Genomic DNA, 15,918 nt, shown 5'->3' on the forward strand with positions numbered 1-15,918 from the left:
TGAACAGATACTTCATTCATAAGATTTTTAAAGAGTAGCCAAATATTATTTATTTGTAATTGTAACATGCCTATCCTGACATCCTGCTTTGACCCTTATCATGACATGAAAGTGACACCGGGAAGAACAAGCGATGATAACAGAAAACAAAATTGCTTATTTTTTTTTCTGGGTCAGGGTTTGATTTTATCTGAAATCCCTTAACTTTTTAATTAATTATTACTATTATTATTTTTTGCTGAGGCAATCACGATCACACTTGCTAGTAAGTGTCAAGTGTGTGAGGCTGGATTTGAACTCAGATCCTCCTGATTCCAAGGCCAGAGCTCTATCCATTGTGCCACTTAGCTGTCCCTTTAATTTTTTTTTTTTTGGATAGCATCACATTCTTTGAGCAACCTGATATTTTCAAACTGGCCCTGACTGGCTCATGGCATTTATTACATTCTATAATATTATTAACTAGACAATGTCGCACACAAAACACAGAACTGCTTATCTTTTGTTTTGATTTTCTCTACCAACCACCTTCCGGTTGGGAGGTACAGAGCAAGAAAAAAAATGGCTAAAAGGGAATTAAATCATAAGAAATCAATGAGAAAACCCCTTTCAAGGATTCAGATTGGCAACTGAGTTAGACCATCACCAGTTGTTGACTTATGTCTTGCCACTGGACTCAGATGCCTCTGGTGGAGACAGTGGGACTGATGACTTTGGCCAGCTCTGCCTCACTTAAATCCAATTCACTTGCAAGTTGAGATTTCACCCTCCTGATATCATCGGTCCTCTTAGAGAACAAAGGGCCACCACCACTATCACCATCACCAACAACAACATAGAGACTGGAATTCTGAGGTTAACTAACTTGTCCAGGGTTACTGACTCCAAGGTAGCCCAGAATACGATTAAGTCCCTACCATTAGCTAATGAAAGGGCCGCCTTGGCCCTCAATACATGTGTGAGAAATTATTTTAGTTCATTGAGATCAGTATTTGTAAAGCACTTAGTACAGCACCTGGCACATACTAGATACTTAATAAATGCCCATTCCCTTCCCTTAACCTTCGTTGGACAATGCTTCAGTTGAGCTTAGGATGGGTGTGTGACTAAGAACAGAGGTAAGTTCTGTAGGTTCCTGACCATCTTCTTACTATTTTTCTTTCAGTTTCCCTTTTCTTCTTAGCTTCCCCCCACATCCTCCACCTTTATTCAGGTATCCCTTTCAAATCATTATTGACCTATCCTTTGCATAGATCAGAGGTGCAGAACCTGTGGCCTCTAGGTCTTCAAGTGCAGCCCTTTGAGTGAATCCAAACTTCACAGAACAAATCAGCCTTAGGTTCCCCACCCTTGGCATAAACAGTGCTTGTTAAATACATTTGGGAGAGTTGCTTCTGTGTAGAAAAATCCTTTGGGCAAGTTAACTTGAGAGATGGTGTAGATAAAGTAGAAACAGCACTGTTGGAGAGCCTGGGTTCACATCCTGCCACGGTACCTTTGGAGTCTGGGGCAAGACACTTGGCTCAACCTTCTTGGGACTCAGTTCCCTCATCCGTAAAATAAGGGGTTTAGATAAGGGACCTTCCAGCATTAAATCTGTTATCCTATGAACCTCTCTGGGCTTCTGTTTCCTCACCTATAGCACTCAAACAACCACAGGACTGTCATGAAGAGCCGTGGAGATACTGGGTGGTAAGGTAACGTGTGCTATTTGTAAACCTTAAGCTAACTTATGAAAAAACTGTTAACATATAAACACATAGAAGTGTAGCTCACATAGAAATGTGAACTAGTATTGGAACTTAATAATAATGATAATGAAGCAGCCTGGAACCACAGAGGGATAGAGGGCCTGCCTCAGAGACCTGAATTCAAGGCCCAGCTTTGAAAATGCACATTGCCGATGTGCAAAAGTCATCCGTCTAACTTCTCAGTGCCCCAGGAAACTCTCTGAGACTATACAAATGGCTGAAGAGTTGCCATTCCAGTAGAAAGTAAGCTCACTGAAGGCAGGGACCATTTGTCATTTTTGTCTTTGTATCCCTAGAGCCATGCCTGGCGCATAGTAGGTGCTTATAGACATTTATGGAATTGTACTGGTCTACTCTGCTAGAGGGAATGTCTTCACTACGAAAAACCTTATGCTGTCATAGTAAATGTTGATGATTCAGGTGAGGGAATCTTTCCTTGTCTTCCTTCCTTCCTTCCTTCCGTCCTTCCTTTCTCCTCCTCCTCCTTTTCCTTCCCTCTCTCTCTCTTTCTCTATTTTCTCTTCATTTATAGCCATTAACAAGGAGGGATCCTACTGGTTAATTTCACAGATTATTTAGTTCAATTCCCTTATTTTACAGATGGCTGTCAGCACCTACCATCCCAGGAGCTAGACTCCACCCAGTTGGCAGCATTGAAGAGGAACGCGGTGCCTCCATAGCAGGCGTTGGTGGTATCAATGCCCTCTATGTCTGTGTTCCCTGATTCTTGGAAGAGTTCCATGAGCACTGTTTTGACGGCTTTGGACTTATCAATGATAGTCTCTGTGCCCACCTCCAGCCGGCCCACATTGGCCCAAGGGAGCTTGGTACGCTCCATCAGCCGTTGAACCACCGTCAAACACAGGGAGTTAATGTCCTCTTGAACAGAGCAGAAACCCATCTGGGTCTGCCCTAAGCCCACTGTGTATTTGCCAGCTTCCACTCTGTCATACTTCTCCAGCTCAGTCTGGTCCACGTACTGGGCAGGGAAGTAGACCTCCAGGGCAAGGATGCCCACATCTTTTGGCCAAGCATCCGTTTTTGCCAGGGGAACAGTGGAGGCTGCAAAAAACCTGTAGTAGAGATAACGATTATAATGCCTTTTATTTATCAAGCTCATCTAATCAATAAAAGATAGCATTTGTTTGCATTTTGTTAAATTGCACAATGTTCCTCCTGGAGAGGGAGGTGGGAGTGTGGCGGAAGGTAGAGGGGGAGGAAATAAGCATATATGCCTCCTACTATGTGCTAGTTTCTGTGCTAAGTGCTTTACAAATATTATTTCATTTAATCCTCGATACAACCCTGGGAAGTAAGTGCTATTTTTACCCTAAATTGAGGCAGACAGCAATTAAGTGATTTGCCCAGGGATGTGCAATTAGTGTCTGAGGCCAGATTTGAATTCAGGTCTTCTGACTCCAGATCCGATGTGCCACCTAGCTGCCCCATAGGGAGGTAAAATTGTTAGGATATTCAGTTTTTGTCCATCTTGGTTTGTCTCCCAAATCTAATGGGAGGAAGAAGGACTGTACCCAAATAAATCTGTTACCAGGTAGACTCATAAATAAAATGAGATGGTTGGAGTAGATAGTCTATAAAAAAAAAAGGTGTAACTAGGGCAGGTTGACTGGTACTATGCTTCAGGGTACTAAAATTTAGATGGGTGCTGACACAAGCACAGAAACAACTGAGTTTAGCCTTTAGCTATCTAGAATGAGCTTAAAAATAAGCAAGATCTTACTAATTAGGGAGTTAGGTGGTGGAGCAGATAGAGTGCTGGCCCTGGAGTCAGGAGGACCTGAGTTCAAATCTGAACTCAGACACTTACTAGTTATGTGACCCTGGGCAAGTCATTTAATCACTGTCTGCCTCAGTTTCCTCATCTGTAAAGTGAACTAGAGAAGGAAATGGCTAACCACTCCAACATCTTTGCCAAGAAAACAAGAATTGGGCAAGATTAAACAACAATAGTCTGGCTAATTACAGCTCTGACCTCTAAAGTTCTATGATTTTATGATAAGGTACAAAAGAGAGGTCAAGGCAAAGGGCCATGAAAAATTTTATAAGAGTAATTATCTATTTCAACCAATATGGGGCGGTGGGGAGTGGGGGAAAAAAAGAGGTCTTCATGGAGAAGATGATACCTGAATTGGGTCACGAACAAGGAAAGGATTGTACTAGTTGTTTATGGCGATGGGAAGTCCACTCCAGGCAAGAGGAATGGGCGTCAGCAATTGTATGGAATGCAGAACAAGAAAGAAGAATAGAGAGCGTTCTGGATTGACTAGAAGATAAACTATGTGAAACAGAATAGGAAGGAAGGAAGCCTTTATTAAACCTCTACTGTGTGCCAGGCACTGTGCTAAGCACTTTACAAATATTATCTCATTTAAACCTCACAACAACCCTAGGAAGTAGGTGTCATTACTATCCCCATTTTACAGATGAGGAAACTGAGGCAAATAGGGTGATGGGACTTGTCCAGGGTCACACAGCTAGCCAGCGTCTGAGGCCAGATTTGAACTCAGGAAGATGAGTCTTCCTGACTCCAGACCCGGCACTCTATTCACTATGGAGCCACCTAGCAGCCCCTTTTCTTGCTTATTGAGATTCATATTTATTGGGTTAATTCCAGCCATTATAGTTCAACTTTCTGGGAGAGTTTTGTATTTATCTTATCTTCCTCTCGATGGTCATACCTATTTCCTCTTTGGCTCTATATGCCTTTCTCAGTCTGGATCCCACAACTCTACTCCCTAATCCTACAAATGAAAGACTTGGTCGGGGGTGGGGCACCTGCGGTCTCACTAGGTCCTCAAGTGAGGCCCTTTGATTGAATCCAAATTTATTCCGCCATAGTAAATGCTTAATAAATGCTTGTTAATGGGTTGATGGGTTGGTTAATTTTGCTGGACTGCTTTCCTGATCTCCGTCTCTTTCATCAGTTGGTGAACAAACATTTGTTAAGCACTGTGTTGAGCTAACCCCTGGGTATACCGAGAAAGGCAGAAACGTAGTCCCTGTTCCCAAGAAACCTACTTTCTAACAGAGGAGATATCTTGCCAAAAACCAAACCAAAACAAAACTGGGCATACGAGATAAATATGGTACAAATGGAAAACTATCTCAGAGGGAAGGTAGTAGCAGGGAGTGGATGGGGAGGGGAGGGATGGAAAAGGCCTCTTGCTTACTTGGGATTTGAGTTGACTCTTTGGTGGAGGAGAGGAGGGAGAGTGCTCCAGGCATGGGAGAATGGGCCATTGAGAGATGGAGTGTCACCTCATGGGCAGGGAAGGAGGGAGGTATAGAGTCACAGAGGGATGGAAGGTAAAAACAAAAATGTTAAAAAATCAACTACGAATGAAACCTAGTTCCTCTTACTCCACATTTAGCATGCTTTTCATTGCACTTCACCCCTTGAGGTGACCCTCTTCTGCTCATGTCTGTGTGAAGGGAAAAGGCATAAAAATGACTAAAAAGTGGTGGAGATTGTTTGCCTGATGTCCTGGGGGGAAGAAAGATTTTGTTTAATAATCTTACTTCTTGTTCTCTGTTTTTGGAGCAAGGTATTAGGCAGAGTTTGCAATCTCAGATGTTTAAAGAGAATTTATATATGTAATATATATTACATATACCTAAATCTATATACACATGTACATATATATGTATATATGCACACACATGTATGTATGTGTGTAAATATGCATATATGTGTATGTGTGTATATACACAGTTATCCCTTCCACATTAGGACTTTCCCCACCAAGGTTTCCATATATTGAGGGTTGGCATAAGAATTTAAATGGGAATTTTTGGGGAGTTTTGCAGAAGTTGCAGATGATATGAGAAGGCCAGCAGACGACAGAGAACCTATGTCCAAATATTTAACCCAAATTTTACAATAAGGTACTGTAAACTCCATAAAAGAAGAAGAAAAAATTCAAAATTCTTCTCTGGCACAAAGGAAGGGCCAAAAAATTCTACCCAGATTTTCCAGATTGCAGAGGGGCCGCTAACTCCTGCAATATGGAAGGGATAACTGTTTATATATAGATACATATATGCATGTATACACACAGACACTCATCAGTGAGCCAATGGCTGGCCAAAATATGATTTTTTGGCTCAGTCTGTGTCTCCTAATAACCCACTCCCTGAGACCCAATGTCCCTCTGAATTCTCTTTTTTGAGCTCTGGTGATAAGTTCAAGGCTGTAGGGAGGCACTCTAAGGGTGGAGGGTGGAGAATATCCAAGTTCTTATATTCTGTAACTTTCAAGGAAAAAAGGCTGTTTAACAAGGCCTGGAAAGGGGTTGAGAGGAAAGAGAGAAACTGAATAGGACAGACAACCTCCTTTCTTGTGGCCATATCAGTCAGATCACTGTACTAGTTTAAAATCTCATTCTTTAACTGCTGATCTCTATATAGTGCCTTTAGGTTTGGAAAGTCCTTTTCATTTGTTATCTCATGTTATGTTTATGACAACCTCGTGAGGCAGGCAGCAGCAGCATGGTTTTATGGAAGGCAGAGTTCAACCTTAGTGTGACCTCGAGTACAATCATATCACCTCCTAGGTGGTCTCTGAAGCCCCTTATAACTCTAGATCTGTGATTCCCTGATCCCGTTTTATGGATGAGGAAACTGAGGTTTAGTGAGCTGCTGATGGTCACCCACGTCTTCTTGACTCCAAGGCAAGCCTTATCTGCTACACGATCTGTGTTTTTTCTATTAAGCGTAGTCACCACCCTCTTTGCCAGCGCTCACTGTAATAATACTTACAGCTCAGTTTTCTGTGGCATGTTGTAACTTATAAAAACACCTTTCTCACAACAGTTCTCTAAGGCAGTTAGTACACAGATCATTCTCCTCTCCCCTTCTTTTTTCTTTCCTTTTTTTAAATTCTTTTTTAAAAAAATTTTTAATTTCTGTACCCCATTTCCTGTATTTCTTATTTCCCAGTTGCATGTGAAAATGTTTTTTTTTAAAAACGTGTTTTTAAAACTTTGAGTTCCAAATTTTCTCCCTTCCTCCCTCCCCACCCACCCTCACTGAAAAGGCAAGCAACTCAATATAGGTTGTACATGTGCAGTTATGCAAAACACTTCCATAGTGGACATGTTGTGAAAAACTAACTCTATTTCCCTTAATCCTATCCTGCCCTCCCATTTATTCTATTCTTTCTTTTGACCCTGTCCCTCCTCAGAAGTATTTGCTTCTGATTACCCTTTCCCAATCTGCCCTCCTCTCTATCATCCCCCTTCTCTTGTTCCCTTCTCCCCCTATTTTCCTGTAGGGTAAGACAGATTTCCATACCCAATTGAATGTGTATGTTATTCTCTCCTTAAGCCAAATCCTATGAGAATAAGATTCACTCATTCCCTCTCACCTTCCCCTGTTTCCCCTCCACTGTAAGAGACTTTTCTTTTTTTTTTTTGTGAGATAATTTACCCCATTCTACCTCTCCCTTTCTTCTTCTCAGTATAATCCTCTCTCATCCCTTAATTTTATTCTCCAGATATGACCCCTTAATCTTCAACTCACCCTGTGCCCTCTATCTATCTATCTACATATACATACATATAATTTTTTTCCTCCAACTACCCTAATACTGACAAAGGTCTCATGAGTTATAAATATCATCTTTCCATGCAGGAATGTAAACAGTTCAATCTTAATAAGTCTCTTATGATTTCTCTTTCCTGTTTACCTCTTCATGTTCCACTTGAGTCCTGTATTTGAAAGTCAAATTTTCTATTCAGCTCTGGTCTTTTCATCAGGAATGCTTGAAAGTCCTCTATTTCACTGAATGACCATTTTTTCCCTGAAGGATTATACTCAGTTTTGCTGGGTAGGTGATTCTTGGTTGTAATCCTATCTCCTTTGCCCTCCGGAATATTATATTCCATGCCCTGTGGTCCTTTAATGTAGAAGCTGCTAAATCTTGTGTTATCCTGATTGTGTTTCCACAGTACTTGAATTGTTTCCTTCTGGCAGCTTGTAATATTTTCTCCTTGACCTGGGAACTCTGGAATTTGGCTACAATATTCCTAGGAGTTTTCCTTTGGGGATCTCTTTCAGGAGGAGATCTGTGGATTCTTTCAATTTCTATTTTGCCCTCTGGTTCTAATATATCAGGGCAGTTTTCCTTGATAATTTCTTGAAAGATGATGTCTAGGCTCTTTTTTTGATCATGGCTTTCAGATAGTCCAATAATTTTTAAATTCTCTCTCCTGGATCTATTTTCCAGGTCAGTTGTTTTTCCAATGAGATATTTCACATTGTTTTCTAATTTTTCATTCTTTTGGATTTGTTTTACAGTGTCTTGATTTCTCATAAAGTCACTAGCTTCCAATTGCTCTATTCTAATTTTTAAGGAAGTATTTTCTTCAGTAATCTTTTGGACTTCCTTTTCCATTTGGCCAATTTTTCTTTTTAGGGCATTTTTCTCCTCATTGGCTTTTTGGACCTCTTTTGCCATTTGGGTTAGGCTATTTTTTAAGGTGTTATTTTCTTCAGTATTTTTTTGGGTCTCCTTTAGCAAGCTGTTGACTTGTTTTTCATGATTTTCTTGCATCACTCTCATTTCTCTTCCCAGTTTTTCCTCTACTTCCCTTACTTGCTTCTCAAAATCCCTTTTGAGCTCTTCCAAGGCCTGGGACTGATTCATATTTTTCTTGGAGGCTTTGGATGTAGGAGCTTTGACTTTGTTGTCTTCTTCTGGTTGTATATTTGATCTTCTTTTTCACCAAAGTAAGATAATACAGTCTGACTCTTTTTGCACTGCTTGCTCATGATCCCAGCCAATTACTTGAGTTTTAAACTCTTTGTTAAGGTAAGAGTCTGCTTCCAATGTGGAGAATGTACTGTCCCAAGCTTCAAGGGTTTGTACAGCTGTTTTCAGAGATACTTGTAGGGACCTGTAAATTTTCAGTTCTTCCAAGGTGGTATGATAAGGGGCAAGGCGTTTACTTCTTTCCTGGCCTGTGACCACAAGTACTCCTTTCTGTCCTGTAACTGTGAGGAGGGGTTTCTCTCCACAGCCACTCCAAGCTCCACCAAGCCAGTGTTCCTTCTCACCCCAGCACTGCTGCCCAGAACTGTGACCCAGATCCACACACGGGCAAAGCAAGAGATTCCTGCCTCAGCACTGGCAAAGAGATCCCTGCAATCCCTCTCTGATCAGCCACTGGATTCCCCCTCAGTCTGTGGGCTGGAAGCTCGGGAAGCAGCTGCCCCCCCCCCGGCCATGCTCTTGGGGAATGGAGCTGAAACCCCAACTTCCTCTCTGAGCACCGACAGAAACAGACTTTTCCCACTGACCTTCTAAGTTTTCTTTGGCTTTTGTGGATTGAGGAGTCTGGAAACCTCCACAGCTGCCCGTGATTCAGTCCTCTGAGGCCTGCTCCAGGTTCGCTGTAGCCTGCACGCCCACACCGCACTGCGCTGCGCTCCCAGCGCAGCGAGACAAACCTTTCTGATTAATCATCCAGGTTGTCTTAGACTGGAAATTTGTTTCACCCTGTCTTTTTGTGGGTTCTGCTGCTTCAGAATTTGTTTAGCGCCATTTTTTATGAGTACTTGGAGGCGTTTGGGGGAGAGCTCAAGCAAGTCACTCCTCCTCTCCCCTTCTCAAATTTAACAAATGGTGAAAGGGAGGTTTTCCCATGGTCACATAGCTAGTGAATGACAGAGATGGGACTGAAGCCCATTCCTCCTGACTTCCTTGAGACGTGTTCCTTGCACGCCCCACTCTGTCTTTGGGAGCCCATGGAGATTATACCCATAATCAACCTGATTTAAAAAAATATTTAATTTGAACATTAAAAATTTTTTTGAGTTCCAAATTCTCTCTCCTTCTTGCTCCTCCCCAACCCATTGAGAAGTCAAGCAGTGTGATATCAATTACACATGTAAAGTCATGCAAAGCATTTCCAGATAAGCCATGTTGCATAAAAAAAAGAAACAAAGAAAACAAAAAAAAGTCTGCTTCAGATCTGTACTCAGAGTTCATGAGTTCTTTTTCTGGAGGTGGATGACATTTTTCATCATGTGCTGACCCAATGTGTTGATGCATATACAACACATCACATAATATGATACATTGACATACAATTAATAAGACCCAGGCCGTGCCAAGGGCTGACTGTCAATTTGGCACCATCCTGTAGATGCCTGCTGGGGATTCAGGGATCCCTGCTTTGCTATAGCCCTGCTATCACCTGGGATGTGAGATCAGTGTGGGGGCACCATTCTGTTTCTATAGAAAGGAGACCCCTGAGCCACACCCACTCCCATCCCCCCAGATGACATAAACCCAGCTCAAAGATTAAAGAACCAGAATCATTAAGAACAGCATTACTGATTCTTCTCAAACAGCTTTTTCTAAAATACTAACTCCAAAGCACACGATTATGCTTCTAGAGTGAATAGGACAAGAAAGAGGAAAGCGGGGTTCTTCACTTTCTCTGTGGCCTGCCTCCCTTTCCTTAGCCAGTCTGGCAAAGCCAGTGGACCCCTTCTCCACATTGTGCTTTTAAAGTCATAAAATAAAAATATGGAGGATGACGAAGGAGGCCCGTTACATTTCAGTATTTTGTTCAGTTGTTTAAGAGGATCTATGAACTGGGATAGGAAATTTGGTTGCTTTTCTTGCTCAGTGTTTCAGTCCTGTCTGACTTTTTGTGACCCCATTGGAGGTTTTCTTGGCAAGGACACTGGAGTCGTTTGCCATTTCCTTCCCCAGTTAATTTTTCAGATGAGGAAACTGAGGCAAACAGGGTTAAGTGACCAAGGTCACACAACTACTAAGTGTCTGAGGCTGGATTTGAAGTCTTTCTGGCTTCAGACCAGTACTCTATCCACTGCTCTACTATATTCAAATATAGTTATCAATATATTAAAAAAAACAAACAAGTTCACTGACTTTAGGTTAAGAACCTCTGCTCTATGGAGATACATCATAGTCTTGATTTAGAATCACAGAAATTTTTTACAATCCCTAAGCAAGAGGCCTTAGGGATTCCCTCATTTTGCAGATGGGGAAGCTGAAGCTAGTGACCTCCTCAAAGGCACACACACAGTTAACCAGTACACAGCAGAGAATCAGGGCTGGATTTCCCTAACCAAGATGGTGGGGAGCCTGTTTTTTAAATAGGGGGAGGGGGAAATCCAGGAGATTCTTCCAGGGAAGTGACTCACCTCTGGTGGGCTGTGGGAAGGAGAGAGGCCGGGGTGAGGGTCCTCTTGGGTCTCTGCAGCAGTGATTTCATGGGCAAGGTCTGCTTCACGGCTCTGACTAGCCGAATCATTTTTGGAAGCAGAGAGGAAAGTCTTCACCTCACAGGACAGCCGGGGGATGCTCTTGGAAGATCGGATGGGTCTTATATAGACTCCTCAGATTGCTGCCTAGGGAGGCTCCACCCCCTGTTTATCAAGAGTAACTGCTCTTCATTTTCTAAAACTGGACCAAAGGTCTCACTGTACAGTAGCCAAAGTGAGGCGTCAATAGAGAACATTGTCTCTGACAGGCATCAGGGTGCTGGCCTTTGGAGTTTGTTGTTTCTTTGGGGGGTTGGAGGTGGGAGACAGAGGGAAGAGCTGTCTCCATCATATTCTGTAGAGTTACCCTGTGAGTTTACCCACCTCAGTGGGGCCTGAAGAATTCCCTTTCCTTCTTTTACAATACAGCCACAGGGAAAAACAAAACAAAACAAAACAAAACAAAAAAAAACCCTCCTGAAATTGTAGGGGCATAGAGACCCTAAGGAAACAGTTGGGAAAGAGGGAATATCCTCCTATCTCCCTGGTTATCCAAAGTTTTAAAAATCCAGATGAATGAATTGCTAATAGGGAAATTGTGTGGTAAACAGGAGGTGGGCAGTGTGGTGGGTGGGGAACTTTGTGGGCCTTAGGTCACATCTTCTAGTCAAGGGAGGTGTTTATGCTTGGAGTGGATTCTTTCTTTTTCTTTGCTGCTGGATATGTAGCTCTAGATAGAATAATATGGCAGTAAACATAGGTTTATTGGCTTCTCTTCAAAGTCTATAAGCGAATTTCTGGTCAGTACTTGCCTTTCCTATTATATATCACAAACTACTTTGTTTCATATCCAGTCAGGAGGAAATTCAACCCAACTCATAAACGTTGACTTAGTACCTACTATATGCATGGTGCTGGGGGTTGAGGGTGGGGAGGGAGTTCCAAAAGTAACTTATAGCCCAATCTCTATCTCTGTTGAGGTCTAGAGGTTTAGGGATACTGGGACCCCAAAATCACAATACATAGATCCTGCCTGAATGAATTCAACCCATGTCTTCTTTCAGCCAAAGACAAGGTTTATTAAAGATCTGCCATGTTGGCCAGACTCTTAAGGAATCTGAATATTTGTGCGCTATTGGCTAGATTATAAAAACCTGAGCTCTTGGCTAGACTCTTAAAGAATCTGAGCACCTTAATGGAGACAAGATGAATCTTATATACAGAAAGACTGTAGGACAGATCCAGGAGTGGCCAAGTAGTCTGGGGTGACTTGAGGAGGGGTCTAAGGAGGATCTGGGTGGGAGTGGCCAGTAAACTGGGGTGAACAGAATGCCAGGGACCTGGACTACGAGGCCAAGAGAGAATGAAGTCTAGATAGCATTAAGGGTGGGAAGTGTCCAGGGGAAATTGGGAGGAAACAGAACAGAGTCGGGAGATTGAGTGTAGCCACAATGAAAGGTCAATTGAGTGGATTACAGCCTCAGGCACATGCTGGAGATTTGGGAAAAGTCCAGGGATTTTCTTTTTTGGGGTCCAGATTCCAAAGACATGGTCTTTTCCTTTTAGGGGTTCAGATCCCATCCCTATCATTCCCCCCTCAAACAAATGGATCCAAAGTCTTTTGGGGTAGGGAGTGAAGAGCTTGGCTTCTGAAACTGCTTCTTGCTGGCAAGGGGCATAGAGCTGTCCCTGCCTCGAGGGTGTCCCAAAGAGGAGGTTGACTGGAACAGAGCACAGGCTGCATCCAGGGGATGATGGGCGGAAATTGCCTGGTATCTGCTGTTTGCCACCAGCTGTAGGTGAATGGCCTTTAGTCTGTAAGACACAAATCTGACAGAAAAGACTGCAGGTCCCAGATATGGAGAAGTAAAAGTGTAAAAGCCTCATTAAAATCATTTACATTTGACCTGCAGGATTATATGATTTTGTTACTTTTTCAAAAGTTTAAGTAACACTTTTGCAGGTAGAAGTTTTCTACCCCTGGGTTCAAGAGTTACACAAATGAATTTGCCAAGAGACTGACTTTTGCTGGGTGGGGGAGGGCGAATTCAAAGGTAAGGGGGGAAGGGTGAAACTCTCTTCTCCTATAAGAGGGGTTAACAAAGATACCCTCTTGACTAAAGGGAAAGGAGTGGGAGAGGGGAGTGACCAGGGTTGTAAGGAGGTGTTTCAAAACTCCTTAACAATCAATCACAAAACCTCCAGAATCTGCTAAGATGTTTTTAGCTGTTCTAGCTTTTCCCTGTAGCCTCCATGAAGGAGGATCCAGGGGTATAGAGGGGAGGGAGTAAGTAAGCTTCAGGGAACCAAAAAGCACTTGCAGTTTTCCCAATTCCTTGGCGCTGAGAGAATTGAATGAATTGGGCATTCCCTTCTGGATAAGGCGTCCATCCTTGTCCTATATGCTGCAGAAGGTGTACCCAGGTTCATGGCCTTGAACCAAACCAGTGGCCTGAGGGTCTGAGAGCTATGAAATAGCCTTGTACCTGTCTGCCCAAAAAGCACCTTCAAGCCTTCTTAAATGCTTGGAGAGCGACCCCAACTGCAGGGCAAGAAAGAGGGAGAGGCTTACATACCTTTCAGTCTTGGCTGGAGAACAGCTTGAGGGTAGGCAGCTAAATCACAACTTGTGGGTAGTGCCCAAATGAATTTGACCCAAGCCTTCTTTCCATCAAAGATAAGGTTTATTAAAGATCCACCATATTGGCCAGACTCTTAAGGAATCTAAGCATTTACCTCTAGACCTCAACATCTCTAAGGAGCATCCAGTCTCCTAGAGCAAAGATTCTTAACCTGGGGTCCACCAACTCAAGGAGTCAGTGGATAGATTTCAGTTCATGGGGTCCATCAACTTGGATGGGAAAAAATGTGTTTTTATTTCAATAGAATTAGTGTCTTTTGTAATCCTTTGTATTTTACTTCATTCATTGAAAAATATGATTTTAAGAATAGGCTTCACCAGACTGCCAAAGGGATCATGACATAAAAAAGTTAGAGAATGAATATGAATATGAATAACTATAATACAAGATACAATAATATTGGTAAAGGAGAACCAGACATGGTACTCATTAGGAAACTATGAGGTGAGAAAGAAGCCTTTCAACTGGGAGGTTGGGGTAGGGATGCTTCAGGGAAGGTTTTTTTGTTGTTCATTTGTTTCAGTTGCATTTGACTCGACCCTATTTGGGGTTTTCTTGGCAAAGATTCTAGAGTGGTTTACCATTTTTTTCCTCCAACTTGTTTTACAGGTGAGGAAACTGAGGCAAATGGGGTGAAGTGACTTGCCCAGGGTCACACAGCTATTAAATGTCTGAGGCTGATTTGAACTCAGGAAGATGAGTCTTCCTAATTCCAGGCCAGACACTCTACTCACTGTCCCACTTAGCCACCCCAGGGAAGGTTTTAAGGAAGGGGAAGTGTCTGAGCTAATGAGTGCATTCAAAGCATGCACTGAGCCAGGGTGCATCAGAGAACTAGTAGTACAATTCCCCTTAGTAATTTTATTTTTATTTAATTAACAAAAATCTGTCTTCTATCCCTCCCATCTTCCCAAACCACTGGAAAAGAAAGAAAAAAAACCCTTGTAAACAAATATGTATACTCATAACAAATCCCCACATTGACCATGTTTCTCTCCTCCCCGCCCCCCCAATATATCTCTGCTCTGTGAGTCCATCACCTCTCTGTTGGTAAGTGGGTAGCATACTTTATCATCCCTCCTCTGGAATCATGGTTGATCAGACTTCCTAAGTCTTTCAAAGTTGCTTGCATCTGTAATTTTGCTGTTGTTGTATAAAATGTTCTCCTATTTCTGGTCTTTTCCCTTATCAGTTCATGTAAATCTTCTCAGGTTTCTCTAAAACCATTCTCTCCATCATTTCTTATAGCACATCAGCATCCTGTCACATTCACTTACCATAACTTGTTTGGACATTCCCTAATTGATGGCCATTCTTTCAGTTTTAGTGGTATAGTTTGGCTGGAAAGAGTGCTGGATTAGAAATAAGAAGACTTGGGTTAAAATTTTGGCTCCAATACCTAGTTTTGTGTGACTATGAGCAAGTCATTTAATCATTCTGTTCTGCTACTTCCTCATTTTTGAAAAATTTATATTTTGGTTGGAGGGAGGAAGGGAAGAAAAGGGATCAGTCTGTGATTTCATTAGCACTCAGAGTGCCTAATGAGGAAATTCCCTTTGGCAATGCAAATAAGCATTAATTTCGACACTTACAGGCTTAGAAAGTCACCTGGGACATTGAAAAGTTTATCAACTCGTTCAGAATCACACAGTTAGTATGTGTCAGAAGTAAGGCTTGAACCCAGGTTTTCCTGATCCCTAAGTTATCCCTTGCAAAAATAAGTCCATTAATGTAGTATTGGTGGAACCAATTCTGGAAAGGAATTTTGAACTAACCCTGAGAAATTATTAAGCTGTTCATACTCTTCATCCCTGTGATATCACTTCTAGGATCCTACTCTGAAAGAGATCAAAGAAAGAAGAAAAGAAGTCATTTGTCAAATATGTGTGTGTATATGTATATATGTATATACACACATGCACACACATATACTTAAGTATACACAAATACATATATGTATGTAAATATATATACATATGTATGTATGCAGGTATGAGTATGTCTATTGATCTATCTATCTACTCTTTCTGTAGTGACAAAGACCTGAATACTAAGTGAGTGTTTATCGAGTTGGGAAATGGATGAACAAATTATGGTATATGAGTATAATGGGATACCATCATAGCATAAGAAATGATGAAAGGGATATTTTTAGGGAAATCTGAGAAGACTTTTGTGAATTGATATAGAGTGAAGTGAGCAGAACCAGGGAAAAAAGCTTATACAATAACAACAATATATTATAAAGAAAAACAACTTTGAAAGAC

At 41.9% G+C, this 15,918-nt stretch overlaps 1 protein-coding gene across 1 annotated transcript in view; it reads right to left on the minus strand.

Moving 5' to 3' along the window:
* Positions 1-11,147, minus strand: part of HMGCS2 (3-hydroxy-3-methylglutaryl-CoA synthase 2) — a 33,605-nt gene extending 22,458 nt beyond the window's left edge. The window contains exons 1-2 of the mRNA XM_021003272.2: positions 10,950-11,147; positions 2,370-2,824 (exon numbers count right to left, since the gene is read on the minus strand). Coding sequence (XP_020858931.1) covers positions 2,370-2,824; positions 10,950-11,059 — 565 coding nt within the window. The 5' untranslated portion in view covers positions 11,060-11,147. The remainder of the gene's footprint in view (positions 1-2,369; positions 2,825-10,949) is intronic.
* Between the last annotated feature and the right edge of the window lie 4,771 nt (positions 11,148-15,918).

This window comes from Phascolarctos cinereus, unplaced genomic scaffold (genome assembly GCF_003287225.1).
Source record: "Phascolarctos cinereus isolate Bilbo 61053 unplaced genomic scaffold, phaCin_HiC Scaffold_5;HRSCAF=322, whole genome shotgun sequence".
NCBI lineage: Eukaryota > Metazoa > Chordata > Mammalia > Diprotodontia > Phascolarctidae > Phascolarctos > Phascolarctos cinereus.